Consider the following 24,428-nt stretch of genomic DNA (forward strand, 5'->3'; position numbering starts at 1 on the left):
TTTAAGACTGCAGTGGCAGGCAGATAACCTGCACCCCAGCACTGTGCTTGTCACAGGGTCATCCACCCCTTTTCAACGCTACAAAGGGTACAGATTTAGGCTGATATCAGGAGGAGCTTTCTGATTGTGGCATTGGCTAAGATCCTTGAATAGTGTCGCAAGGGAAGTGATTGGGATATTTCTGGGAAAAGAGCACTAGAAAATAACCGGTGAGAACATTCATGCATTGTTTGGTGGATGGGAGATGACCTAATAGGTCTTTTCCATGTCTGCTGTCTCTGACTCAACTGAAAAGAGAAAAGGGTGAGCTGTGTCTGTGATTAAGACATATCATGTACTTCCCCAAATGAACCACTTTTTAATTTCACTCTAACAAAGGCTCTTTGCAGCTGCATCACAAATTTTATCTAAAACACATCTCCATGATTACAGCCACCTACTACCCCTTTTCATGTGCATTCAGGACATATTACTACTACTGGTGCTATGGTCAGATTACCGTTGCCATTTACCTTCAGCTACATAGGTTCATAAGAGCTTTCAGGAATTTAAAGCGTTGTCATCAGTTTTTGAGCCAGACAGCGAGTACCCCTTGTTCACATTAGTGAGCCATTATTAACACAAAATCTGATAAGGAGTCTACACACGAGTGAGTCACAGTCTGGTCCCTTGTATATATTTTTGTTGCAGTTTCAAGTGTGCAGTCGCTGTTTAAAAAGAAAAAAGTAGCCACAAGACCATATTATAAATTAACCATTTTATTGAATATCAATAAACTGTATATAATTATATAAAAAGTTTCATCAGTACAAAATTGTGGCACAAAAATATAAATACCAGTGTACCTTTGAAATGTAAACATACTCTGTTATGATTGTGTGAAAACAAATGTACAAAGAAAGATGCATTCACTAGGCACCTGTCAATAACCATAAATAGCTCTTTTGGCACACACCTGTCAATGGCCAGTGCTTTGCACAAGCCACCATTGTATCATCTGACAAGTGCCTGCTATTAGTCACAGTTCTCTTGAAAAGCAGTTGTTAAGAGTCATATTAACAGGTGCTTGAGTGCATAGCTGCTCTGTAAACAGGATTCTTGTTTGAAATGGCTACCAATGCCTTTTATGGACATTGTTAATCTTGTAGGCATTGCAAATTGTCATTGTGTTGGGGGAGAAGCAGCTGCTTGAGAACTAATGTGATACTGTATTATTGCATAGTTACACCTTCTGCAGGCGGCATATACATAATCAAGGAGAAGGGGTTTATGTTTAACACTTCGCTTTTGTCCTTCATTAAAAAAATAAAACAAAAAACTACACAGACAACTGTGATATATATTTCAGACCAGCTGTATGTCATGATTCAGGGCGCAATCCTGCAAGGTGCTGGGTGACTTCAGCAACCAACAGGCACCTGTTTAGTCTATAGCAACACTCAGATTGATATCAATAAGCCTGATCCGGCATCCACTGAATTTAGCTGAAGTGGAGGGAAACTCTTCATGCCTTCATTTTATATAAGGCACAGTCAATCATAGTAGAGGGTCTGATCCTGTGGTGACAGAAGTCAATTAGAGTTTCACCACTGACTTCAATGGAAGAAGGATCAGACCTTTAAATTGCGCCAGAGGTATAAAGATGAAGAACATGGTAAAAATATCATTTAAGGCCCAAAGCAGCTGGATATACAGGGCTTCATAGACACTGTAATGGCAATAAGAAGGAAACTACCTCCTATAGAAACTAGTAACAATACATGTATTTGCATGTCAGAGTCCTTGGGGTTTAGAACCTTTAGCGAGTTCCAGAGCAGCCCGTTTCTTCATGTTTGTGAAGTAGTGACATTCGGGAGAAAGTCCGGGAGCAGGTTTTGCATTGATACTTCTTTACATCTGAATGAGTCTGCAGGTGGGCTCGGAGATTAGAGCGGTCAGCAAAGGCTCTATTGCAGTGTGTACAGGAAAAAGGCTTTTCACCTATAAAACAAAGAGAAGCATTCACAATTAAATAGTGCATCAACACATAGAGAATATCAAAGAGTGAGCCATTCAATGGGCAAAGTTTGTTAAAAGCTCTTTGAAAAAATACTGAGCACTTCATTGAGATTTTAAAGGACATTTCTAAATCTCTCTGTATAAATGCATGTACATTGGTATGTGTGTGATCCACTTAGACAAAATGCTACACTTAGGAATTCAGTAGTGAAGAGAGCATTCCCAAACAGTTCCACAAGATTGTATAAAAAGTAAAGCCAGGGAAAGGTAAAACCCTCATGATTTCACAAAGTAATTAAGGACACAAATATTTCATGGGAAGGTTTGGTGTCGTTGAACCTGACTGCACAGTGAGTATTATTGTGTCACAGCAGGCAGTGCTTGAAAGCAGAGGGCTCTAGAACTGGAGCATAGCTATTTCCTTTTCTGTTCATCCACCTCCCAGTGCTGAAAAGCAGGGTGAATTCCTGGCAGAAAGGCTGGAGAAAGAAATGTGCCTGCTCAATTCAGAAAGCACAATTAAGTCTTTCTAGTTTCCTTCAAACATCATCTTTAGTACTTTAAGAGGGTGTGAAATCAGCACCAAGCAACAATTAAACTATCCCTGTGGCAAGCACAAAGGATGCTGAGGGAGATGCATTGTAAATGCGATACTTCTTGGATTAAAAGCTAAAAGCTTCAACAGGCTGGCAGCTGCAAGTCTGTTGCTTTGCCTGAGGCACTACAGTAACAGGTGCACGATGCTAACAGCATTGCTACATTAAAGCACCTGCCTACACAGACCATGAGCCTTCAGTGTCCCCTTCTCCCTGCTCAATAGTACCATTAGCCAAACAATGAAAACCAATGAGGTTTGAAATGATGCTTTTGTGTTGGAACTAAGCTTATCCTCCTTGATTCACGAGGGATTCACATGCTTGGGGATTAAAGGGATGCTGGGTAACAGGCCAGTGTTCATATCAAGGTGGTCTACTCCAGGAGCTAAAAAAGCATGGAGGAAAGGGGCAGGGGAGAAGGAGCAGGAGTGCGTCTTGCATAGGTAAGCGGGTTAGCTGTTTAACAAAAGGGTGAGAACATACCCAAACCACAGAACTGTCACTGAAAGTGCATCTCTGCTCAAGCTTTCAACATTAATTCTCCCTGCACTCTTTAGAACACCTGGGGCCAGATCCTCAAGGGTGCAAAATGAACCGAATGGAGTTATCCTGATTTTACACCCATTACGAATCTGCCCTCTGATTTTAGCAGAAAGGTATTTAAAGGGCATTTTATAGAGAGAAGTCTCAGGGTTTGGGAAGCCCTTATCTTCCCCAGATAAGATACAAAACTGTTGCTTCGCTTCAGGCTGCAGGCCTGGGGGTTGAGGCAGGAGCAGGAGGAGATAAGGGAGAAACTCCAGAGTCAGCTGTTACCTGTGTGGGTTCTGATGTGGCCCTGCAGGAGCCAGGGCCTGGAGAAAGCCTTGCCGCAGATTTTACACACGCAGGGCAGGGTATGGCTTCGGATGTGCATCTTGAGAGCCCCCAGGCTCACATACTCCTTCTCACAGTACTTGCAGCTAAAAGATTTCCTGGTCTGGGAATCACAGTGCAATTGTTTGTGCTTGGAAAGGCCCGCAAAGGTGGAATAGGACTTGTTGCATTGACTACACTGGAATTTCTCCGCCTCGGTGGCAGAAGAGGCCGGGCTGGGTGGATCAGAGGTCTTGCCTTCATCCTCCTCGCTGGACAGGGAGGTCAGGTCTAGGGGCTTGGACTCTGGGCTGGGGGAAGCGGCGCATGTCTTGTATTCCGTCTCCGAGGTGAAGAAGTTGGAGAGCAGCCCCGTGTCCCACACAAGCGGGGGGTAGTAGGCCCCCGAGCTCAGGACCTCCGGCTGGGGGATGAGGGACAGGGGGCACTTCTCGTACAGAAAGGGCGACACGATCACTGGAAAGAAGCAGAGCGGGCGGCGGTTAGCCAGTCCCAGGATGCGCAGCCACATTCAGAGCGCAAGGCTGGGGAGGGGCCTGATCCCGGGACCTGTGACTGAACTCTGTGGGGTGGGGGCAGAATCGGGCCCCAGCAGCGCGAACCGCGCAGGGAAAGCGCACAGCGGGGTCCCTCCGCTCCCGCGGCTGCCGTGGGGGCCCAGAGCTCCTGGCCGGGCCACGCTCGGACCGCGGGTGCTGTGCGCAGCGCCGGGCGCTACTCTGCAGCGCGGCCCTACTAGCGGATCAGCGAGGGCGGCGTGTCTAACGCGGGGCGCAGACTGGGCCAAGGGTTCCCGTGACTCAGGCTGCAAGGCAGGTGCGCTGCCTGTGCACCGCGCCCAGCCGGCCCTCCCGGCGCCAGCACATGGGCAGCCGCCACATGCCGGGCTCCCTCCGGCAGACCCCTGCGCGGACAACGCAGGCCCAGGCCGGTACCAGTCAGGCCGCGCCCCTGGCTCCGCTCACGGCCGCGGTGTTCGCACGTGGGTGGCGCCCTGGACGCAACACGCGCAGCTTCCAGTGCCCGGGGTGCACCAGCCTGGCGAAGTCACAGCGCGGACAGTGCCCTTTTCCAGCCCCGGACCCCGTCCCCAGCGCCTCCCTGCAGCTCCTGCTCCCTCTGCCCAGCTCCCATTCCAACTCCAGTCCCCGTGCCCAGCTCCCGACGCCCCCGCCAACCCCCAGCGCTTCCCTGGAGCTCCAGTCCCCGTGCCCAGCTCCCTACGCCTCCCTGCAGCTCCTACCCTCGTGTCCAATCTCCAGCGCCTCCCGCTCCCGTGCCCCCAGCAGCTCCCGGCCCTGTGTCCAGCTCCTTACGCCTCCCTGTAATTCCTGCCCCCAGCAGCTCCAGTCCCTGTGCCCAGCCCCCAGCGGCTCCCGTGCCCAGCCCCCAGCAGCTCCTGTCCCCGTGGCCAGCCCGCAGCGCCCCCCTGCAGCCCCCGTGGCGGGGACACTTACCGGTCTGACTCTCCAGCTCGCTGTAGTTGGGTTTCTTGCTGACCGAGAAATGCTTCTTCACCAGAAAGGAGCGCGGCATCTTGCGGCCAGGCGCGTCTCCACTTGCTCGATTGCTCACTCGCTCTCCCCAGCTACCCGGGCCTTCAAGGGACGCTGGCCCTAAAATCCTCCGCCCCCGCCGGCCAGTCCCCCGGCTGCCGCAACCCACCTCGGCAACCCACCAGCGAGCGGCTGCTAATATGGGCCCGGGAGGGGGCGAGACAGACACGCCCCTTGTCACTTGGCAGCCAATGGCCGGCGGCGGGGTGGGTCTCCGCCGTCCTGGGGGCCAGTGGGTGCAGCCTGTTCTCGCCCAGCCCCAGAGCCCCAGCACTGCCAGAGCTCCCGGAGCCCCAGGGCCCTGGGCCAGGACAAGGTGAGGCTTCCGCCCAGAGATCTGGCCAGCCCGTCTCTGCACGCACCGGCTGCACCGAGTCCCATGGTCCGGGGCTGGCAAGAGCCCCCCCACACGTGTGGGGCACAGAGAAGAGCAACTAGGGCCCCCGAGTTACCGGTCAGAGGCGCCTTTGCAAAGCAGCAAGTGGGAGACGCACAGAGTCAGGCTGACGGTGCCCAAGGAAGCTCCTTTCTGTTGCTGTCAATTCCACCCTTTAGCCCAGATATTCTCCGGTTTCAAGCACCCAGACATGCTCTCCGCCTCTGATCCCTGTACTGGCTAGGGACACAGTCCAAGCGCTGTCATGGACAGACTTTGGGCGAGTTTCAATCCAGACCGCATTTGAACATCAAAGTTGGCTCTTCCCTCCACCAGAAGCAGACCCAAATCCCAGGCCCAGCCCCTACAGCTGGGACCTCTCACAGAAAGCACCCAGTGAGGTCCAGCTTTCGCAAATTGCTCCGAAAAAAAGGGTTTCTCTGGGGAGACTTGCGCAAGCTAATATGTTTGTGCTCAGGTCCAGCTGGGTGTTTAGGTCCCCAAAGCAGCACATGTCTTTAAAGAACTGCTACAGAGGGAGGCATTAGCACCGATTTCAAGACAACTCCTGTCTCTTTGGTGAACTTTGCTTCCTCTCCTAGGCTGCAAGTTCACACGTGTCAACCAGATGCCACCTGCGCCCTCCGCATTCCAGGGACAGCAGGTGCGGGCCTGGGAAGCCCTGGGCAATGTGGGGGTAGGCTGAAGAGGCTCAGCCCCAGAATAATTTGGGCCGTTGGTACAGATATCTGTGAGGAGGCCTGGAAGCAAGCTAAAGAGCTGCTAGATTGGTATCTGCACATCATCAAGCACCGGGGGAAAGTGAGACAGGCAAGACACCAAAAAACGAGCTAGACTAGGGAAGTTTACAAGGTGATAGAAATTAAAGTGAAAAGCAATCAGCAAAGAACCTCCTCTCAAACATCTTCTATTTCATTGCTCCAGACAACTTTCTGTGCGCCAGGCCCAGTTTAGGACAAGAGCAGACGCCTTGAACTGATTCGATTTTAATTATTGACCTAATTCATAAATCTATTTGCTATTTTTTTTTTCAAACAAATACACCACCACGTGGAACAGAGGCTTCACCGGCCCTTTCCAGATTAGGTCAGCATCGCCCTCTGCAGGCATTTAAGGAAAACTGTATTCAGATCCGAATAAATCGGGATTTATTCTCCTTGCTACTGGAGGAGACAAGTTTCATGATGAGCTGCTATTTTGAAAGGGTTCAAATTCAAAGGGTTTAAAAATAGGGGTGTGGGGAGGGGAGAGGAATAACCAGTAACAGGGAGGCGTTGTTACACAGTTTACACTGCAATCATTTTTTTTAATGCCCCAAACCCATATATCAACGGGACAGCCCTGAATTTAAGAGGCCGCTCCTCTCTGTTTAAACAGTTTCCTATTAAACTAAACCGATTCAAGCAAGTGTTAAACCCATTGAAGTGTGTCGACATGGTCATCTACAGTTGGCGTTTACACTGGTTTAACTAGACTGATTTTTAATGGATATGGCTAAACCGGTGCAATTTTTCTAGCGTACACATGGCTTGACTAATAACTTCACCCAAATGGTGAGGAGATAGAAACCCCAGCTCTCAGACAACTCTGGGACTGCGCTGCTGGACATGAGAACGCCCCTAGCCACGTTCTACTCTTCGTTTATTAGACTGCTGCATTTAAATACTTTCTTGCGTGGTTTTGAATAGAGGGAGATAAAATGAAAATTTGCAAAGCGGATTATTTAAAGAAAAATCTAGAATAAAATTAGAGGATGCACAAATCACGTTGCTGCTATTACCGTAATGATTCACTACTCTTATGGCTGTAGCTGGCAACGCCTTAAAATATAGACAGGAGCAGCAGGGTCCCTCCTCAACCAAACTGACAGATGTTCCATTGCTTTTAAAAATATATGTATCCGCAGGCACAACAAACGCTCGCTAAACTGCAGTTCTAACTCAGACCAAACTCCCTTCGAAGACCCCCCCCCCCCTTTAAAAGCAGGACAGAGACTCCCACTGACGTTTCCCATTGATTTCAATGGGATTTGGATTGGGCCCAGATCACTGCCCTTTCAAGTTGGTAACTCCTATTGTGCTGGAGTGAGTCAAAATTGACACAATTAGGAGAAGTTAAAGGAGGTGGAGACAGTTCCATAGGGTCATAAAGTGAGGTGCTATTGACAGAAGGGGGATGATCCAAGAAGGAATTTATAATAAGTGAGTGATTTAGAAAAGTGGCTGCACGTTGTTTCCCGGGGGAAAATTGTAGTTTGTATAAAACGCATCAAGTTTTTTGTCCTAGGAAATCTAAAAATCAAAATACTACAGACAGTTGGCAAGGTGATCTGACTGGCTTAAAGCTAAACAGGAGTGTGAGGATATGCTAACGGGTGTCAGACACACAGACCAGCATTGCCTGAAGCCAGAGATACAGGTCATCTACTTAAAATATAAGGAAAACTCCATTGTAAAGAAAATCATTTCAGAAATCAAGTTAGCATAATGTAATTGTGAACCTTTAATTAGATCAGCCACGTGTAATCTTGTCAACCCCATACTCCTGTAGCCAGCAGAGGATTTGGAAAATGGAATTGCAGCTCAAATGTGCCACTTGTGCTGGGGGTGGGGGGGAGGACACCCCCCAAATGCTGTACCATGTAGTTTTACTAAAATTCACCCTTTCTTGGAAATAAAAAAGCTCTTTAATGGATCTGGGCAGGTGACTGACTCAACACCCCCATCAGCGCACACTTTTCTCCCACGTTTAAATACCGACCCACTTCCCCTGAGTTCAGATCCTATCCTCCTGGCTCTCCCCCACACTGAACTCCCAGATGCAAATACCCATAAAGGCAGGAAAATTCTGACCCCTGCTCAGGTGCACCTCTATTGAATTTCAAAGGCATCTCCATTTCACGAGACACAAATCCTGCTTGAGGCAGGCCGCATTGACTATAAGGAAGAGGCAATTATTAACAGGGACCAGTTTGGTAGGCATAGATGTGTCCTCAGACCATTAAGTATTTTAGTTGAAGAAAAACTTGAAAAAAGTGAGTTTAAACCAGAAAACAGCCAGTAAATCCTGCTGATTGCTCCTGCTGAATACATTATTTCTAGCTGGCTGTCTAGCTAAGGTATTAGGGGCCTGATAAAAACCAAAGAAAACAAAAACCTGTTGAAGTCAATTGGCGTCTCTCCATGAACTGTAACGATTGATTCAATCAGTGTCTCTAGCCGCAAGATTCAGCTGCCGCTGAAGTCAGCAGAGAGGCTCTCGTTGACAGCAATGGTGAATGGAACACGTGCTGGGCCAACATTCAGTGTTTCAGCATTTCTCCCTAATGAGGAATCCTCTAGCCAGCAAAAGGAAAACCTGACTAGTAGCGCAGAGCCACACAAGGGCTGATATGGACGGACAAAATTCCCTTGCTCTGGACTGTAAGCGCAGGGGGTCGATTAGGTTGAGATCCAACCCAAATCCGGCCCATGCTGTCCTAATGAGCCCAGAACCGACTAGCGGTGCAGCTAAAACAATCAGCCACGCAACAGCTAGTAGTGTCGACAGGTTACCCTGAGGCACCAGCCAACCTTGGCCGGTTGAAAGCCAGTTGTAGGTAGTAGCCCTGCCTAGGAGTTCCTTCTGCCATTTTTGGTCGGTTTTAATTTTACGATTGAAACGTCACTGTTGTTTTAAGTTTCTCCCCTTTCTCGTGTACCTGTGAAAAGGCTCCCTCAAGCAACGGAAGGAACTACTCCAGCAGGGAAACCTGTAAAACTGACAGGGAAAACCGCTGTCAAATGCGCTACCCGCAAAACCAGAGGAAGCGATTTCTCCTGCTCCCCGAGGTTGTTCCATTGCAGGAAGGGTGAGTGTGACTTGTCACAGCAGTAGGCAAAAACTTTCCAGACAGGCAGGTGTTAAATTTGATGGTGTCCCTCCAACGCCCCATGGAGAAGAACTGGGGCAGTTCACACCTCTGGCAGGGCTATTGTCTCACCCTGGCAGCAGACTTCAACCCGGCACCGCTTCGGGGCGCGTTTGGAAAGGGAGCTTTGCAACCCGCAGAGCTGGGAATATTCTATACAGGAAAAGTTCAGACCCCCGGTATTTCCCATCTGTAATGAACAAAGCCCTGGAGCGTTCCTGACTTCCAAACGTGCTCACCTTGGCTGCTGTCTGCAAGTTGAAAGATGGACCTAGGTGAGCTGTAGCAGCGGGCAGTCCTTACCCAGGCACCCCGAGGTGGCGATGAGACGCACTTGCTCTGAGCTAACGCGGGCGGTTTGGCTTGGGCTTCTTGCTTTCCTGGCGGTTAATTAGAATCAGGGACCAACCACTGGGGCTGTTCAGAATACACAGCTCTTTACTGGGAGCTGTTTCCTAATCCCTCAAAATCGATTGGGGTCCCTTTCCCCGCCCCATATATGAGTGGTCAGTTACCCCCCCCCCACCCATGCAATGATTATTTGAATAATTCGCCACTGAAGCTTTAATGCAAGTGGATACTGACTTACAGTTGGGGGTGGGGGGTTATGGGCATACCGCAGATGTTTCAGTTTGCCCCGAGGCATGGATTAGTTGGAGGGTGGCAAACATAGCCAGCTTGCCAAAGGAGAGTGAGAATAGCCCAGTTTCCTAGCACTATAAAGAAGAATTAATTTTCACTTTAAAGGACTCAGCCAAAGTTTTTGCTCCTGCCTCACACTGACCCTCTCAAATTAGTTACATTTCCCCTTTGCTGTAAAATTTGACAGCACAGGTCCAGCCATCTGCTATAAAAGTCTGGAGTTCCTGTTGGTTCTAACAGAGCTGTTGACTTTAGTCTTGTAATGGCTGAGGAAGGAAGGGGAAAGAACATGATGGGAATCCTTTAATGGCACAGTAGATAATTTCTCTTCTGCGTCCTGCACTAGCCTTTTGCTGTTCTATGGACCTTGCATTCTGCTAGGATGCAGGCTGAAGCCGACTAGCAGAGCAGCAGCAGTCACTCCTTTCATTCAGCTTTGTTGACTTCAGCTGGAGGAGTGGTTTGCCATTGGGCACATGAGTAATGGTTTAGGCCCTCCACAAACAAATGGAGGCAGTGAAAAACGTCGGGCTAAATTCATCCCTGGACTGACTGTTCTGAAGTCAAATAGCTTTTGGATAGAATGATCATTGAAGATCTGCTAGGATTCTGCAGAATGAATGCAAGTCACCCAGGCAAGATCCACTACGTTGCCTGATGGTGTGTGGAAATCAAAGGGGTGCAAAGAATATCCTTGGGTGCATCATTTGTGTTGATTTTCTGTTGTTAGGTCCACCTTCAGCCTGTCTATAGTTGCTCCCTTGTTGCCCTAATAGCCTTTAGGGCTCAGGGTTTGCCCATCACTTGCTTGTTGCATCTATTGAGTGGGTAGTGCTAATAGCCTGCCCTTTTGTGGGGGACTTTGTTACCGGTACCCACTTGAGTGGTTTCCTTTTAAGAAGTGAGCAGCCTCTTCTCCAACAGTCATGCTAGTCATGTTTATAAAGCACAGGGAGAAATCCAGCATTAGCCAGAGGATGAGCTAGATTATCTACTTAGGATTTTCTCATTTTTAAGTTCTCTGCTCAATAGGAGGCCATTTACAAATTCCTGTTGTATTTTAACTGTAAAAGCAAAACTCTGACAGTTGCTTCCATGTGCTGAGGAGCTAGAGCTGTAAGTGGAACTTTCCTGTAACAAAAAGCAAGTTCTAATACTTCACTGAGGCAAACTTCATGTAAGACTGATCGACTTTTTATTTAGATGCATGATTTGACCCAGCATTGCAACTCCGTGGGACTGGTACTGTTATAACAAACATTGGAGCACGATTCTAAGGAATACTCTAAAGAAAGGAGTTGATGATAGCTGACAGAGAAGAGGCCCACAAGACAGGCTGCCTGCAATGTGTACATGGCTTCAGTTCACATTGGTCAAAATAGATACTGCACCTAGTTTCTCTAAAATGCAAGGACTCCCTCTGCTGTTTAGAGGCCATTATAGCTTCTTTGTGATGTGATTTTCCATGTACTAGAAAAGGGCATTATGAAAAAGGAATTTATGGGCCAGCACTCAAAAACATGGGGGTTTAACCAGGAAATTACAATTAATGTTAATTTGAGCCATGGGGCTAAATCTCCAGCTGTGACCACCTCAAGACAGTAAAAAGTTGTTCTTTTTCCCCCCCCTCACAAAAAAGATCCCAGTAACAGTCTCAAAATTAGTATGAAAAAGAGGTGGGTGTAGGGTATAATCAGCTGCAAAGTATTGAACATTTGAGTGCATTGATCAATCACAGATCACACATGATCCACAGAGCCAGCATGCCAAGCAGAGAGCCAACAAGAGGTGCTGAGGAGAGGGTTGTGTACTTAACCCTGAGTTCAGCACTTAAATCCCAGCTATAGGGAGGCACCCTATCTCTGCTAGTGATTCATGAACTGTGGAAAGATTGGCCTTAACATGCAGGCACCTAACTGCCTATTAGAGACCTCCCTTATAACCTTTAGCCCACTGGTTAGAGTACTCATCCAGGATGTGGGAGACTTCCCCCACTCCTGTATAAGTCCCTGCCCTGCCTGATGAGAAGGGGCTTGAACAGGGCTTTGACACCTCTCAAGTGAATGCCGTACCCTTTATAGAATCATTCAAACTTTCTCTGGCTCAAATAATATTCAATTACTTAATTAAAGTGGAACAACTAAAGTGAGATTGAAGAAGCCCCACCTCGGAATATTCCCTAGCCTCATCTGAGATGGGGTAGATTCTTGTTCAAACCCCTTCTCATCATGTGCGTGAGAGTGAGTGTGAGAGAGAGAGAGAGAGAGAGAGAAAAAAAATCAGGGTCTCCCACATCATGGGTAAGTACCCTACACAAGCTAATAGTTAAAGAGAGATCCTCCTCTGCCTTCCCTCCTGCCCCCAGGCTGTTTGAGCTCTGCATGTGAATTTGCATCAATTGTGTAGGCAGTCTCTGAACATGCACTGGGGATTGGCACTGCCCACACATTATGCACCTGAATGCCTATCTTCCCCAGTTTATGAATCACCCCAGGACTTAGGGGCCCAAGCCCAGGCCCCTACTGCGAGGCAGCAGCGCACATGTTCCGAGGCAGAAACAAGCACCAAGGGATTTTTTACTGCAAAAACTTAGGCAGTGACTGAATTTAGGCCCCTACTGACTTTAGGCAGCTGAGCAGATTTAAGGATCACAGCAATGGCTGAAAATGAGACTTAAGCACCTTAGTGGATCTCATCAATTGTCACTTCTTTTATTCCTTCTTACTCCTCTCCCATGCTATCCTGAGCATAGATTGGGACAGCAGGTAACCTAAAGGTCTTTCAGATGAAAGGTGTCTTTGTTTTAAAAAGTTGCAATTTAGCTCCATCTACCATTGCAGATGGACAAATGGCTCCTTTATTTAAGTGCTCCTTCCTTTCAGTCTCTTCCTTTGTAGTTTCCAGCACTGGAGTAGGGCACTCAGAAGATACTTTCTCCATATGCAGCCTGAGGCCTTGTCTAGACAAGGAGGAAAAAGGGGGATTCTTTCCTATTCAGATTAACTCAACACCACTTAACTAGGTCCATGTCTATACTAGGAAAGTATCAGAGGGTAGCCGTGTTAGTCTGGATCTGTAAAAGCAGCAAAGAATCCTGTGGCACCTGCCCCTGGATATTTCCATTACATGCATCTGAGGAAGTGGATATTCACCCACGAAAGCTCATGCTCCAAAACGTCTGTTAGTCTATAAGGTGCCACAGGATTCTTTGCTGCTTATACTAGGAAAGAATCTTTTATGATGAAATTACCAACAGGAAGGATGGTCCAGAGGCTAGACATTAACCTAGAACTTGAGACTTCAATTCCCTGCTCCACGACCATAAGATTTCTTATGTGACCGTGAGCAAGTCACTTAGCCTGTCTGGGTCTGTCTACACTATGATAAAAGACAATTGGCACAGCTGTACCCAGACCATTCAGCCGGCTCAGACTTGCAGGGCTAGAAAATTGCAATGTAGACTTTTGGGATGCACCCTAGGCTCTGGGACCCTCCCCCTCATGAGGGGGTCTCAGAGCCTAGGCTCCATCCCACACCTGAATGTGTGCACTGCAATTTTATAGCCCCACAGGCCCTGCACCCCATGAACCCAAGTCTGCTGACCTGGAGCAGCCACCAGTCTTAGTGCAGTGGAGATACACCCGCTGAGCCTCAGTTTCCAAGGTGTGGATAAATATATAGAAGATTGTGAGGCACTCAAATATGAGTACCAAATAAATATGAGCAATGATAGAGGCCAAATGAGTACCTTAGATAGTTAGAGACATAGTGCTTTTGTAAGTCAGGAGAAATTAGAATCCAAGATACATTTCATTAGTATTGTAGATCACAGGCATCCTTCACATGGAAAGTTGTTTGAGATTTTTAACGTATCATCAGTGGGATTCATTGTAATGAAGCAAGGCTGACTGTGTTTAGACATGGATTGTTGGTGTCACCTTTCATCACTAATTGATAAGGTGGAGGTTGACAAATCTATCAGACCTATTCAGCTGACTTGAGGATAAACTTTAGTTCAGAACAAAAACACCCTCCACTCTTGCTTAACTGCATGGTATCCCTCCTTCTTGCTAAGTCTCCTCTTTACTGCCATCTCACTCCTAGAAACTGGGACTTTATAGTTCCAAATAGGACAGATTAGATTAACACCAACAAGGAGCATGTTGGATATGCTATGGCCTCAAGGGTGGCTGCTGACAATGAGCTGAAAGATGCTCTGGCAGAGTACTTCACACACGTTCAGAAATTACTGCAGCTGGTTAAGAAATCAAACTACCATTTGTTGGCTAAGCCTATCTTTAATACAGAGTTTCTGAACACTGGATGAACAAAACACACCGAGGCATCCTTGTGGCACCTTAGAGACTAACAAATTTATTTGGTCTCAAAGTTACAGCCAGTTGACAAAGACTCTAAAGATGATTAAATTATACATAATTATAGAAAAATAATTCCCTGGGGTATGCATCAACAAAACATACTCTGAGCCCTAGTTTTCAGAATTGCATGTTCTGAATTGCACAAGCATTTAGGTGCCTCATTTGTGCAAGTAATTATAACTGTGTGCTGAAATTAGATATGCAAATCCAATCAATTCTGAAAGCACAGATCCTGGTGCAGTTTTACTTCAGTTTCAGACAATGAAGTTTTTAGTGCAATAGTTACCATTAGACATAACAAAATCAGTGTTAAGTCTTCTTTCATATCAGATTGAAGCTCACCCCCAACAGACATGAAGCAACAGTAATGAAGCTTTTGGCTCCATGTGTATGGGGAAGAGTTGGAGTGTTACACTTGACCTATCAAGAGAAGGGACATCATAAATCATGTGAGGCACTGCATATGAAATAGTAATTACACACACTATGATTTGCATGTTACAGTCACACATTTTAAATGCAATGCACCGTACCTTTGTGTGCCATATTTGAGTTGTGAGGCTTTCCACCAGTCTGCCACAAAACTATACCTGTATCTACACATTACATGAAGACCATATTCTAAGTACAGCTTCAGCTGTTTAAAATCACCTTTCAGAAGACACCTGAAAATCTAATTTAAATGAAGCTCAGGTGTTCAAACCTTTGTTAGAATTGGTAAAGCATACAGAGAGTGGGTATAAGCACTGCATATTATTAATCCAATTTGTTACTCTCAGGTTGTCCTGAGGAACAGGACAACTGAAAATGTATAGGAACATTTTATAGTTAAAAAAAAAACAAACAAAGCAGAGGTAAAAGTTAAGTGTTTTGCTTTTGAATTCCTCTGTCAATGAAAGGCTGCATTTAATGGTCCAAACTATAGAAAATCAATGCTGAAGACCTAAAAAAAAAAAAAAGTTAAGACAGCACATAAGATTGATTAATATTAGACGTAACACTTACAAAGAAAAATACATCCTGTGGATTTTTTTTTTAAATAGTAAGAACTATCTTTTTAATACAGACTTTTACTTTCTAGGCTAGAAATTTGTCACCAGAATACAGTTATTTATAATTTATGCTAGTATGTAACATGCAGCTGCTGAACTAAATAAATATGGTGAATCAGTTTCTTATGCTGGTGCATAGAATTGTTAGCGTATAATTTAAAGACTCATTATTTAGGCAATGTATTGTGTATTAGTAATATTTTATTACTTATTACAATGTATTACGTATAGCCTTTAGACTGATTACCTAATACAACCATGGACTATGCTTTCTTTAACAGGGGTTTATAATGCTGGTAATCTTAAAATTCAAACCACATTTCTGACAATTGCGTTCCAAAACCAGAGTTTCCATTCACCAAAAATGGCTTCCAATGCTCAATCAACATTTAGGAAGTATATATTGCCAAGTGGGGTTTTTTTGTTGTTTTTTTTAAAACTAGTCTTCAGTCAATTTAGGCCATTCCTTCTTGAAGCTTTATAGTGTTTATGGGATCTGAAGAAATCAGAGAGGAATATAGAGAGCAGAAGGATACAGGGACAAGGGAAGGAAAATGAGAGCAAGCAGCAGTAATGTGGAGACAACTGACTAAACTTAAGCTATGTCTACACTACAGAACTTTTACCAGCATAGCCTGCTAGTGGAGATGCAGTGCACATCAACAAAGTTTTTTCTGCCAGTATAGGAACCACCACCACCACCACGTCTATGCCAAGAGAAGGACTCTTATGTCAACATGGCAGCATCTACACTGGGAGTTTGTTGACATAACTATGTCTGTCAGGGGTGTGGGTTTCTCCACACTTCTAACCAACATAGCTACACTAGTACAAGTTTTAGGCACAGACCAGGTCTAAGGCCTGGTCTACATTAAAAAGTTAGGTCAATCCAGCTACGTCGCTCAGGGATGTGAAAAAATCCACACCTCTGAGTGATTTAGTTAAGCTGATCTAACCCTCAGCATAGACAATGCTAGGTTGATGGAAGAACTCTTCTGTTGACCTAGCAACGACCTCTCCGAGAGGTGGATTACCTACACGGACAGGAGAACCCCTCCTGTTGGCATTGGCAGCATCTTCACTGAAGTGCTACAGCAGCGCAACTATGCCGCTGTAGTGTTTCGAGTGTAGTCAAGCCTTTGGAGTGAAGAAAGCAAGAGAACTACCCTGAAGTGGATGAGCAGCAGCAAAGAGACCACTAACATAGACAAGACCCGTAGTAACATATGGAGAGATCAGATACTGGAGCCAAGAAACTGCAAGTCTTCAAAAATCTTCTATATTTATTTTCAGATGTGTGGGATCATCTTGGGATGAGAAGGGACAGGTGTCAGGGATGCTGTGTATTTTCATCTAATGGAAGGCTGGTATCATACAGTTTATCTCCCACTTAGTTCACTGATCCCTCAAGGAACGTAGTAAAACCTGTGCCATCATGTCATCTTCATCAGCATCATAATCCTAAAGACAAAAGAGGCAGTGTGCATTAGAAACTTGACTTCATAATAATTGAATAAGGATACTAATGAGAACAAACATTCACAAAGTGAAGGTACTTAAAAAAATCCATAAATGCCCACACACAAGCTATCTAACACAATTTGTCTACCTCATAAAACAATAAGGTGAGTTGCCTCTGTCAGGATTGCATCAAGATGGAACAGATTTCACAGAAACAGTTGAAAAAACTAAGTTCAATTAAACTAATACAATTAAACTAAGTTCAATTAAACTAATACAATTAAAAAAAATATGGTAACAGTTGCCATTTTGCTATAGCCCAAGATTAAGAAATATCCTAAAACAGCTCTTAGTGGCATTTCTATCTTCAAAAACCTAATCCAAGCCACAACAGATATTACAGGGGCAATAGATTTTAACAGTATGCACTCATTACATACCACAAAAGTATCATAGGAAAACTGATGTCGCCGTTGAAGATGCTCCATGAAGTTAGCACTCCTGTAATTTGGATCTCCCCATGGCATCGAGGCACAAATTGGGCAAACCTTAGAGAAAAAGCCATGAAAACAAATTTTACCCAAATACTGAATTATATTTATATTTGAGTTCATGGGGAATGGCCTCAGAACCAAAGACTTCTTTGGAGACCATTCTTATTACAACAGTCCTTGGAATCTAGGTTTCCCTCTTGAAATCCAGTTCCCTCCCTGGCAAAATATCTGATTTAAAAAACAGAACTGTAAAAGAAATGAAAGGAAAAAAAAGATTTTATAGGCTTATGGCGATGACAAACACAACCATGACCTCCTCATAAGACACTCATGTCACAGGAAACAAATTTAGAACATTTTGCCAAATCATTTAACACTAGAGTATTTGGTTCCTCACTGAATTCTTTTGATTCAGATTTCAGGTTTCTGAATTTAACTGATAATTTTGAGCTACCTCTGTGTACTGACAGTTAGAATATTGAATAAAGTTCCTTGAGTATTTCATTCTCCCTGTCTTTCAAGAATAAAAAAAATATTTCCTCCCCCATCATGCTCTTGCAGAAGATACATGTCTGCATGGAAAAAGAGAATATTCCTTTCTAAACCAAGACACTTGAGGCAATTCCTGAAGATACCAGAGCCACTGTTGGGACAAAGGAAAGAGCTATTAATTCTTAGAGCTGAATTTCTGTAAGTTTTGCAGCTTCTGTTCTACTTCCTGCCACACCTGCAGATAGAGTTTTCATCAATTACAAGACATTTTTATCATCACAGATCAGTGATCTACCCTTTTACTGAGGATGTACGGAATGGTTTAGAGAGGATCTAATACTAAAACTTCATTCTACATGAGCCATTTTGAATAACTGCAAATGCAGGCAGTTTAAGATTACTTTTTTTCTTTAAACTGAGTTTTTACAAGCTGCAGTACTGGCATGTGTTAATACTTGTTAATTCTAAGACACCTTAATGTCTTCATGAAAGTTTATCTGTCCCGGGGCTTCCTTCCCCCAACCCGCCCCCTCAAAAAAGTGTTTTTTTGACATTATCTAAATTGGTATTTTATTCCAGATGTTTGTTTTATTAAATTACTACTACATGTTATTTTAATTTTGAGGCTGCAATACTTAGAAAAAAATAAAATATGAAAGAATGGCTTAAAATGGGTGCACCAGTGACCATGTCAGACCCAAGTTCAGATTTTTAACAGTTAGGCCCCAATCCTGCAAACAAATATGCATGTACTTAATTTTATTTGCATGAGTAGTCCCATTGGAGTCAACAGAAGTACCCAAATGCTTAAAGTTAAGCACGTGCTTGTGTGTGTGAGGGCCCCGATTCCATAGTTTCCCAGATTTCCTCATCAAAAAACTGTTGTACTGAGTTTGATACTGTAAATATTACCACTTGTTTTGCATCCATGCTGTGGTATTTTTTGCAATGTTCAACTAGTCCTTCCTGGTCAAAGTTTTTCTCACTGCAGTAAGGACAAGGAAAGGTAAAACGATTTGGAACCTTCCTGTTAAAAAAAAATAAAAAAAATTACATCATAGAAAGATGAATTAAAATCCAGAGAGTCTCTGGCTAGTCATCGTCACTTGACAGAGGATATTTAAAATACAAACTACTCGGAAGTTAAACCCTTAGTGTACAGTATACAAGAAAACTGAATTTAAGAACCTGCTTTCTTTATTAGTTACCAGATGACATCTTAAAACAGCGCAATTCTTAATACAATTAAAATTTATACAGCGCTTATTCTTCAGCATTTACAAAAATTAGATCTAAGTATATATACACACACTATTCTTCAAGTTGCTTTCATTATAATTTTGCAGCACTTTAATAAAGCACACAATTAAGTGCTAGATATGCTACTGTGCAGATTCATAGAGCAACACAGTCATTTCCTTACCTCCTTTACCTAGGACCTGACCCCGCAATAGTCTGCTTGGGCAATTTAAGTCAATGGAGCAGCATGCCTGTGCACTCAACTGCAGGATTAAGGCCTCATTAACATCAGTATCAGAGAATTAATGTAAATATTGTGCAAAATAAAGTGAAGAGCTACTACTGTTTGCTTTTTAGTCTCACTTGCTGGCACAGAGGTGCAATGCACTAGAATGTTTAAAACCAAACAAAAAAAGAAACGAAAACTTTTCCAAGTTAATTAAAACCAGTACTGTCCAAAACCTTAGTTTTGGACAGCAGTTACCCAGCAGCATCCCTCTAACCAATCTGAAAAAGGAATGTTTCAAGAGGCATAGTCACCTGGTGTTACGAGGTGGTTCTTTAGTTACAGCTTTAACACCTTCCATTATATAATTCTGGTATTTTGAACAAGAAGCTGCATGACTACGCATCTTTGAGAGGTACATCTAGGTAAGCAGAGAGACACACAGTTAACAGGCAAGGTTATTTTCAATTAAAAATTCAAAAAAGGATTGCAAATAAACAGTGGAATCTAGAAACAAACTGCTACAGAAAGAAGCTTCATGCTCAGATCAGACTGAAGTAGCGAAAGCTAAATGTTTTGGCACATGGGACAGAATAGAATAGACAGCTATAAAACAGAAGCTAGGTTAGTGAAGCTATAACACTCTTCTATGAATGACACAATGCATTATATTGTGCAGGACAACTGACTCCTTGTTTACTTGACCATTGTAATTCTTATTTTATATTCCCTTTAGATGCAGAAAACTACTATATCCGTTTTGTACTGAGTCAGTTTTCTAGATCTTCCATTCACTATTCCCTGCAACAACAGGATCAAGTGGCAGTAGGCTCCTGTCAGATGACATACTCTAAAATCTACCCCATTGAGTATTATGCCAGGGACACATTAAGAGTGCCAAAGAAATGCAGGACAAAGGTTCTTTCCTAAACAGAACTTTAGTAATCAAAGTCCAGCTAGCTATGTTGTTCTGGTTAACATATTTACTCAAGTTAAACCACTAGCATCTTTATTAATTCTAAAAAGAAAATGGTTTTAAGTGTGGTCTTGCTCAAGAGCTGCATCATCAAGTGAAGATCAAAGATATTTAAAGATTAGTTATGAAGGTTGGGATCCACAAAGGTGTTTAGGCACCAAAGTCCTACTTTTGGTTCTACTGCAATACATAAAACTACAAATCTCTGTAAGCACCTACATTTTTCAGAATGGAAGTTCCCTCAGCACCTATGTTTCTGCTTGTGCGCATGCACACTGCTGCCTCTCTCTGGGTGTCTGGTCACCCATCTCCCACCAAAGCCCCAGAGGGGCCCACAAATGAGGGGAAGACAGGCATTCGGCAGTAGTAATGCAGCTGCCCACCTGCCTGATAGCTTTTAGCCTAGTGGCTAAAGCACTTGCCTGGCATGTGGGAAACCCAGATTTAATCCCCCATCTCTGCCAGAGAAGAAGAAAGGATTGAACAGTGGTCCCCCCACCTCTTAGGAGGACACTCTAACCACTGAGTTATGTGGTATTCTGATGTAGGGCTCCCTCAATCTCTCCTGAGAAAGGTGCTCTGCTATTGATAAATAATGAGTGATTGGAGCAGGGGGACTGGACCTAGGATCTCCTAACTCACAGCCGGATGCCTTCACCAACAGACTAGAGAGTAGTTCCCATTCTCTCTTTATGTCCAACAATTGCTTAAATATTTATAGATAGCAGAAGAATCACTGGGCCAGAGAGAGAATGGGAATGACTGCAGTTCCGTAGGATGCTAATCTAACATCATGGCACAAAAATGAAACCAATCAGAAACAAAAGTGAAACTCACTGGGCTGTTACACCTTCTTAAGCTACATTAAATACAAAAAGCAAACAGCATAAAAATGAGAAACTAAAAAAAAAACAAACAAACAACAACATTTTATTTAATCGGGAGGGGACTTTTAGTAGCCATAGATAGAAAAAGTATATTTAACATGACAATGTCCCTTAAAGAGTTTTAAATGCTTAATCTGATTCATCTTGAGGAAATTAACTTAATCTTTAGATGTAGGACTATATTCACAGGAGAAATTTCAGTCTTTGTGCATATAACAAACTAACAAAAGTTAGTTAGTGTTTCTTATTATTTATAGCATCTATCACCTGGTGTGAGGGTTGCCAATCCTGCAGGATTGTCCTGGAGATTAATCTTTAATAAAGGCTGTGTGTCATGTGATGAAACTTCCAGGCATATGTCCAAACAAAACTGGCAACCCTACCTGGTGTCCAATAATTCCTAAACCGCATTCTTGACATGAAGTACTAGTAACTCCACTGAGAAAGAAATACCACTTCCCTACCATTAGAAATAAAACGTATTAAAGTATTTTTCCATACACAGAATCTTCTTGTGAATTTCACATCTATAGAAAAGATTACCCGTAGACAGTTTTGTCTTAAATAACTACCCCAAACATAGTGAATAAAATTCTGCTATACCTTTCTTTAGTAGAAAGTTTTCATTAAGAAACCAATCTGTCCATCCCTTAAGACATTTTTCACTTTGTACTGTATTTACAGAACAGAATTTACCCCTGCTGAAGTGCATGTAGCTCAGTAGCCTATTGCATCTTCTGCTTCATGTTAACTGTATATTTCTACTTGAAACCCACCTCCTAATGGAAAAAACAACAGGCAGGGGAAAGGGAAAACCTCTTAATGTTGCCCTACACGCAGTCTACGTGGATTATTTATCACAATTAAAGTTCTGATTGTTTATTCCTTAGAAAGCGGATGTGCAAATATTGTATTTCCATGTTAGCTGTTTGCCTAGTTCAGCCATGTATGTACTTCCTTTTTTTGTGCTTTCATACTTTTTTATTGCAGCCATCACAAGTGGTTTCTGTCATTTCAATTTGCTGTTCCAGGTCCACAGCTCTACTGCCAGGAGACAGGGTACTGCGGCAGACTCCACAAACTGGTTCAATAGACTTCAGACATTCCTGCAGGCATGGAGTGCAAAAGCTAATATGGGAGAAATATGATTTGTAAAAATGCATGTTATAGAACAAGTTTGCACTGTTCAAATTAAAATACTCACAGACCTACCCTGCAGAAAATAGAAATCACAAGTAACAACATCCACTGACAAATAGCAATCTGTTGATATGCTAAGGGATAGTCAAGTCACTGTAAATCTAGTCAGTTTAAAAGCAGTTTCAAGTCACATCCCTGTCCCTGAATGCTCTTGCCAATTTGTGGTTTATGCCACATTTTCCTCTTTTCAAAGTTTCTCTTCACTGTTTCAAACACAAAAACTCAAACAAACCAATGATTACATAGTGAAGCTGACTAAACAAAGTGCTATCAAAACACAAAGTAAACAAATTGAAAAAACATTCTTTTGATCTTTCAGTTATAGTAATATGAAACGCAACTGGCCCAACTATTCCCCTTAGTTGCATGCAGAGAAAGAAGGGGTCTCAGATACCTCTGCAAAGCCCTTTTCTTCAGACCCCAAACTCCAAAGGGACGTACATTGTTCCTTCCCCATAAAACTTACAGTACGTTTCAGCTAAGAAAATTTCAAGTTAGAAAACAGTAACTAGAACATTTTAACTGATAATTGTGACCACAACTTTGCCCTTAGTGCAGAAAAGGAAAACTGTGTTTAAAAAGGTATGTAAGAAGATTGTGGTTAATCTTAGGCTGGTTTAACCTGAGGGCATTTTTCCTCTCAGAGGCTGTCTCCTGTGAATTTTACTGGAAGGGAGGGCATCTTGTCCCAGCACAGACAGAACTGTAATTAAGTTTCATTTTAGTCACAGCCAATCAGAGATCTTGTTTCTGCCTACCCTACCCATCCTGTCAGTATCCCACCATACTCCTATCCTTAGCTCATATCACCCACATTTTATTTAATATGAGGGGTAGCCATGTTAGTCTGTTTCCACAAAAACAACAAGAGTCCGGTGGCACCTTAAAGACTAACGGATTTATTTGGGCATAAGCGTTCGTGGGTAAAAAACCTCACGTCACTTTCCATAAAAGACTTAACACCACTTCACAGCAGATTAGTCCACATACCCGAAAAGAAAAAGGCCGAACTCCTTCCTTATTCCATTCAACACTTCCCCTTCGCCAGCGCCCACTGCCTACAACCAAACTGCTTCGGTTTCTATTATTCCCTCCCAGGTATCGTTTTCAAGAATCTGCCCGCTGCTTCTCCACCCTTTCTCAGCCTTCGGAGTTCCCCGCGCTCGCTGCTGCCCATTTGGCCCGTTGGATTTTCTGCTAGCTGCTCAAAAGCGATCCCAATAAGGGCCCAATCGCTCAATCCTTATTCAGGCAAAGCTCCCCCTCAACTACATGACCGGTGGCTTTGGGCCTCGCTAGCCCGTAGATGTTAACAGGCTCCGGGGGGGGGGTGTTAAAGCCGAAGGAAAGTTTTTCGCAGGGATCTTACAGCACTAACAGGCCCATTTCTCCGGCAGGGTTCAGACCCCCTCCCCAGGGCTGCGGAGCTTAGGGGGCACAGGCGGCCCTGCACTCGGGCAGCTCCCTCCTAACCCCCCTCCAGAAGCCGCTACGTGCCCGCGCCTAGGCACCATTTACTCTGCGCCCCCGTTCCCCGTGGATCTCCCCGCCACTGCCCAACCCCTGCCATCACGGAGCCCCCGCTGGCTGCCAGATCCTCCCCCGGCCCCGCGCCAGGCCATCGCCGGGGGTCTGCTCACACATGGCCGCAGGGGGCCCGCACGGGGCTCTCAAACACCTCCAAGCAGACGGGGCAGGTGAAGCGGGACAGCGGGTCCTGAAGCGCCGATCCCTCCGGGTACCGGGAGCTGCTCTCCACTCCCGCCATCTTCCACCAGCCAGCCAGCCAGCCGGCCGCCCCCAGTGCACTTCCGCAAAACAGCTACGGCGGCCCAAAGGCGCCGGCGCTCCGCCACGCCCACCCGAGTAGGCAACGGGCGGCGGCCTAACGCGCACGCGCAACACAGCAGCTGTTTCGAGCCACGCCCCGTCGCCGCGAGGCCACGCCCCAGGGCGGGCCCAGTTTCTTCAGCTCCACCCACACCCAGCCACGGGCTTTTCTGCCCAGGGCTGAGCTGGGCGTGGCCAGACTGGGGAAGGGCGTGGG

General features: G+C 44.7%; 2 protein-coding genes across 2 annotated transcripts; both read right to left on the reverse strand.

Moving 5' to 3' along the window:
- Positions 1–791: 791 nt before the first annotated feature.
- Positions 792–5,117, reverse strand: SNAI1 (snail family transcriptional repressor 1). Its single transcript, XM_030533198.1, has 3 exons — positions 4,928–5,117; positions 3,411–3,926; positions 792–1,980 (listed from the first exon to the last, which is right to left on the reverse strand). Exons 1-3 carry the CDS (start codon positions 5,004–5,006, stop codon positions 1,799–1,801), a joined length of 777 nt encoding a protein of 258 aa, XP_030389058.1. The 5' UTR covers positions 5,007–5,117; the 3' UTR covers positions 792–1,798.
- Positions 5,118–14,436: 9,319 nt separating this feature from the next.
- Positions 14,437–24,219, reverse strand: RNF114 (ring finger protein 114). Its single transcript, XM_030533199.1, has 6 exons — positions 24,022–24,219; positions 22,159–22,309; positions 19,633–19,739; positions 18,766–18,880; positions 17,308–17,415; positions 14,437–16,867 (listed from the first exon to the last, which is right to left on the reverse strand). The coding sequence occupies exons 1-6, from the start codon at positions 24,147–24,149 to the stop codon at positions 16,802–16,804; spliced, it is 675 nt and encodes a 224-aa protein (XP_030389059.1). The 5' UTR covers positions 24,150–24,219; the 3' UTR covers positions 14,437–16,801.
- Positions 24,220–24,428: the final 209 nt, after the last annotated feature.

This window comes from Gopherus evgoodei, chromosome 14 (assembly GCF_007399415.2).
Source record: "Gopherus evgoodei ecotype Sinaloan lineage chromosome 14, rGopEvg1_v1.p, whole genome shotgun sequence".
In the NCBI taxonomy this organism is placed as follows: Eukaryota; Metazoa; Chordata; order Testudines; family Testudinidae; genus Gopherus; species Gopherus evgoodei.